Here is a 5,127-nt window from a genome sequence, read left to right as displayed (position 1 = left end):
TGTGTGTGTGTGTGTGTGTGTGTTCCCAAAAAAGGGTGAATGGATAGCTGTTGCCAAGTGTAAAAATAGTGTGATATTTATTTTCACTAGTAAAGTATCTCATATATCACATATTCCCCCCACCACTACACCAGGACAATATTGCACACCCTGCCGTAATCCACACATGAAATACATATAAGGAATATTTAGGAAAACAACATCTACTACCTTCTACAAAATAACTTGTGTAATTTGAGTGCACGCAAAGGATCTTGGGGGAAACCATGTGAAGCAAATAGCAGTAAACCCAAGACAACAAGAGTGAAGGCCTTATGTGGAGAACATCCTTTTAATACGTTATTTGATGCAAGGTGTGAAGTTGCAGATCAAACAAATGTAACACAGCGACTGTTTTAGTTAATTTTACGCCGATAGATCGATACCTGCTTGTTTGGTTTTTCAACAGTGACGTATCTTCTCTTATTTTAGATGTTCTGTGGCGAGGCTGGGCTGGTTTTGATATTCCTGAAGATAAATTAAAGTAAAATGATTATATATTATACAAAATAGCACAACATTTGATATAATTTTGATCTATACATGTAGGATATTTTAAAATAGGAATTTATAATAGTGAAAAAACTAAAATAAAGGTTTGAATTTGAAGCATTTTGTTCAGGCATATATTTGGACTACCATAAAATGCAAAAAAGGGGCGGATATTTAGGACCCCGTGAAGCCTCCGGTGTTTTTGGTCAAATATTAGCTGGTTACAAAACCTACATGTGGAAAGAGAAGAGATATCTTATAAAACACTTAACAGATGAGTTTGTTGTATAGAAACTGTAAGAAGACAACATCATGGACAGGACGGTCAGCCTCCCCAACCAGCCCAACAAAACCATCACAGGTAACACATACTTACTGAGTGAATTTAAACCTCATTACAAGTAGATTTGCTCAAGTACTAATCAAATGTATTTGACATGAGTATTACGATTGTATGCTTTTCAGATGTGTATTCAGAGGTAAACCATGTAGTAATCCTTTCAATTATTCAACAGCTTTAGTGATCTATCACAAAATGCATCTCTTATTGTTTAACTACTCTCTAAGTCACACAATAGTCAACTTATTTAAATATCATACAAAAAGTCAATCATAACTGTGTTTGTCTACAACAGTTAAATGCTACTTCATGCAACGATATTATCTAGAAATGTCACATGAATAAATATAATTATATTCACACAAAGGCAATGTTTCTGTTTAATGATATTGTTGTCACTCTTATAGCATATTGACGTTATCTTGCCCTTATACAAACACAGTCTACAAGGTGCAACCTAAACGTGTACTGTCCACCAGCAAATCCTGAATGTTAACTTTTTAGCAGCCACTCAATAGAATAGATTCATCTCAGCACATTACATGTAGTTATTGTAGAACAGCTGTTGTTATGCACTGTAGCTTCTGTCGGTGACATAAACAGTAGTAGTCAGCACTGCCTACGTTACAGAAGTTGTAGTAGGATCAGAAATAACTTCTGATGATTCAGTGACATGCTTTAGAATCAGGGTTGGGGTCTAATGGATGTCATGTAATGGGATTATGTAATCAGGAAACTGCATTCCGTTACAGTTACATTAAAAAAAATTGGATTACTGTTATATTTGGCGGTTACTAGCACGATACAATGTTTGTAAGACATCTAAAAAGAGCAGATAGTGTTTGTTGTAAAAGGATTAGATGTTCTCTCTTCTCTGTAAGCTGTACTGTTCTGTAGGATAATACTTTAAGTGTGAATCTACACCCCTAAAGTAACCCTCCCCAGTCCCCACCCTGATTGTGATGTAACTGTGCTCCTGTGTTTTGCAGTGACTCTGGTGGAGAGCAGCAGCGCCCCCTGTGGGCTGGAGCTGGTCAGTTCCTATCAGACTCACCGGGTGGGAGACCCCATGGACCTGGTGGCTCTCGCAACAACAGTACAGAGGGTATGTCAGAGATGTATTTAAATGATACACAGCAAGTAACACCTCTTGTTGTGGATATGAACAGTCCTGAACATATTTGTTGAACTTGTTTTCAGGGCGATGATTTCATCAAAGCCAACGCCTGCAACAAACTGACAGTCATTGCCGACCAGATCAGATATTTACAGGAACAGGCGAGGAAGGTAAGCAGAGAAAACTCCTGTACACACATGTCATGGGTTGTGTGTTTAAATATTGTACGGACACACAAATGATGCAGTTGCGCTTTTTTAATGCATCTTTAAATGTGAAAAAATTGTGGACAAATAAAGGGGAATAAAGAAATCTGATAAATGTGGAAATATATAGTCTAACGAAATAAGATAAGATTTATTTTGTCACTCCTAGAACTTAAACTGAGCAAGTGTTGAACCAAACATGGATTTCTGGGGATGTCTGTTGTAGTGGTCATGCTCATGTGATAAAAAAGCAATATTTCACTGATCCTGATGTCACTGTACAAAAACAGTATATCTGCAAAAGGGACGCAAAAACATGTATGAAAACATTTCAGATAACTAGCTGTCTTTCGGTCCAGTCCCAATATATTTGTCCTTGTGTTTCCAGGTTTTAGAAGACGCTAAAAGAGATGCAGACCTCCACCATGCTGCCTGTAACATCGTGAAGAAGCCCGGCAACATGTATTACCTCTACGAGAGAAGCTCCGGACAGAATTACTTCTCCATCATCTCTCCTAAGGTCTGCGTCACACTGATACTTCGATAGATTCACCAGCTTCTTTGAGTGTTATCAGGTCACCCTGCAGGACATAGTGTTACTTAACTCCCACAGAGAGGACAAACTGTGAATAATAATAATAATAATAACTTTATTTGTATAGCAGCTTTCATACAGGGGATTGCAGTTCAAAGTGCTTTACATGAGTAAAAAATAAGACATAAAATCAGTGTAAAACAAGCAGCAAGAGCAAAGCATAAAGTGGGGTAACATAATTAAATATAACATGGGGAATAAAACATAGAGAAATAGTGCAGTATAATAGTTTAAAATCAGTAAAATGCTTTGGTAAAGAGGTTTTAAGCTGCCTTTTAAAAATGCCTAACGTATGAATGGCTCCGCAAACACCGGGAAGTCTGTCTGTAACGCTGACATTTTGAGGAGTTTGGTGTTCAAAGTTCATGTGCCTGATAGTGAGCAGGCGGCGAAAACACAGGCAGCTTAGGTTGGATTTGACTGGTTTCAGTTGTATCTGCATTATTCAGGTAACATGAGGTTTCCAGCCGTCATGGACTCTATGGATGCCAGGGAGCTAAACCAAGACCGCAGATGCTTTTTTAACATTTGACAAGTTGTATATGTAATAATAAGAAACCAGAGGAAAATGTGGAAATAAAACTGCTTTGACCAACGATTAGAAACCCGATGTTTGTCATTTTAATTTGACTTAAAGACGACACATTATGCTCATTTTCAGGAGTCCAAAGGAGGCTGGGATATTAGCCTTTGCAGACCATTCACATGCATTACCGCAAAGTGTGACAGACGCTAAGTAGTGTTTCTCGGGTGTATCTTGTGTCTACATGCTAAAGGACTGCAGATGGATACACTTTTAGCTTTAATCTGGCTCTCTTTGAGATAAATGTACTGTTATGCATCTTTCTTGTTCAATGAATAATAGAAACAAAGAAAATGCTTCTAATTCAGAAACTAACAGTAGTTCATCTTTGGTACGGTTGCATTAAGAGATTCAATGAATGATTGGCTTTTATAGTTTTGCCTCAATAGTCTTTGATATCATCTCTTGTTCAAAATCTAAACATTTATTATTAGCAAAGACAAACTTACTATCATTTTTGCCATTTAAGAAAAAAGAAAGGTTTCAGGCAGGGAGTTTTGTTTGACTTCTGACTAAGCAGCATACTCTCTTTGTCTCCTCTGAAGGAATGGGGTCCGACTTGCCCTCACCAATTTGTCGGAGCGTTCAAGCTGCAGCACGACATGTCCTGGACGCCGGTGGACCAGGTGGAGAAGAGGGACGCAGAGTTCGCCATCATGGACAAACTCCTGAGCCAGCAGACATCCCTACCGCCTCAGACAGAGCCCAACTTCAAGGGCCTCTGTGAATAAAGGACTGGACCTTTTAAAGGACACACGGACCATGCTAACTATAGTCTTAATGGAAATACCTGTGAACAGGCTTGGATTGAACTCCCTTATACCAGTCTTTCTGTTACCTTCACACACTGACTTAAGTCCCGATGCATTACTACAACTTGTTTGACCTGCATTAATCGCTGAACCAGTTGCGACGTCAGGGAAGTATCTTTTCCGAAATATGAAATCGGGCTACACTGACAGGCCTGTGCATGAACTCTGTTATCAAATAAAGTTTTAAAGAGGACATGTTCTGCTTATTTTCAGGTGTACATCAGTATGTAGTGTCTCTACTTTAAAGAGTCCTCTCCTGCTGATGTTCAGGTGTATATCAGTATGTAGTGTCTCTACTTTAAAGAGTCCTCTCCTGCTGATGTTCAGGTGTACATCAGTATGTAGTGTCTCTACTTTAAAGAGTCCTCTCCTGCTGATGTTCAGGTGTATATTAGTATGTAGTGTCTCTACTTTAAAGAGTCCTCTCCTGCTGATGTTCAGGTGTATATCAGTATGTAGTGTCTCTACTTTAAAGAGTCCTCTCCTGCTGATGTTCAGGTGTATATTAGTATGTAGTGTCTCTACTTTAAAGAGTCCTCTCCTGCTGATGTTCAGGTGTATATCAGTATGTAGTGTTTCTACTTTAAAGAGTCCTCTCCTGCTGATGTTCAGGTGTATATCAGTATGTAGTGTCTCTACTTTAAAGAGTCCTCTCCTGCTGATGTTCAGGTGTATATCAGTATGTAGTGTCTCTACTTTGAAGAGTCCTCTCCTGCTGATGTTCAGGTGTATATCAGTATGTAGTGTCTCTACTTTAAAGAGTCCTCTCCTGCTGATGTTCAGGTGTATATCAGTATGTAGTGTCTCTACTTTAAAGAGTCCTCTCCTGCTGATGTTCAGGTGTATATCAGTATGTAGTGTCTCTACTTTAAAGAGTCCTCTCCTGCTGATGTTCAGGTGTATATCAGTATGTAGTGTCTCTACTTTAAAGAGTCCTCTCCTG

At 38.8% G+C, this 5,127-nt stretch overlaps 1 protein-coding gene across 1 annotated transcript; it reads left to right on the top strand.

The window, feature by feature from the left end:
* Positions 1 to 724: 724 nt before the first annotated feature.
* Positions 725 to 4,377, top strand: cunh1orf50 (chromosome unknown C1orf50 homolog). The gene is made up of 5 exons (XM_034196586.1): positions 725 to 892; positions 1,861 to 1,976; positions 2,072 to 2,158; positions 2,583 to 2,714; positions 3,918 to 4,377. The coding sequence occupies exons 1-5, from the start codon at positions 844 to 846 to the stop codon at positions 4,101 to 4,103; spliced, it is 570 nt and encodes a 189-aa protein (XP_034052477.1). The 5' UTR covers positions 725 to 843; the 3' UTR covers positions 4,104 to 4,377.
* The last annotated feature ends 750 nt before the right edge of the window (positions 4,378 to 5,127 follow it).

This window comes from Gymnodraco acuticeps, unplaced genomic scaffold (assembly GCF_902827175.1).
Source record: "Gymnodraco acuticeps unplaced genomic scaffold, fGymAcu1.1, whole genome shotgun sequence".
Lineage (NCBI taxonomy): Eukaryota > Metazoa > Chordata > Actinopteri > Perciformes > Bathydraconidae > Gymnodraco > Gymnodraco acuticeps.
The sequence above is the reverse complement of the archived record's forward strand: the minus strand, read 5'-3'. Positions and strand labels throughout refer to the sequence as shown.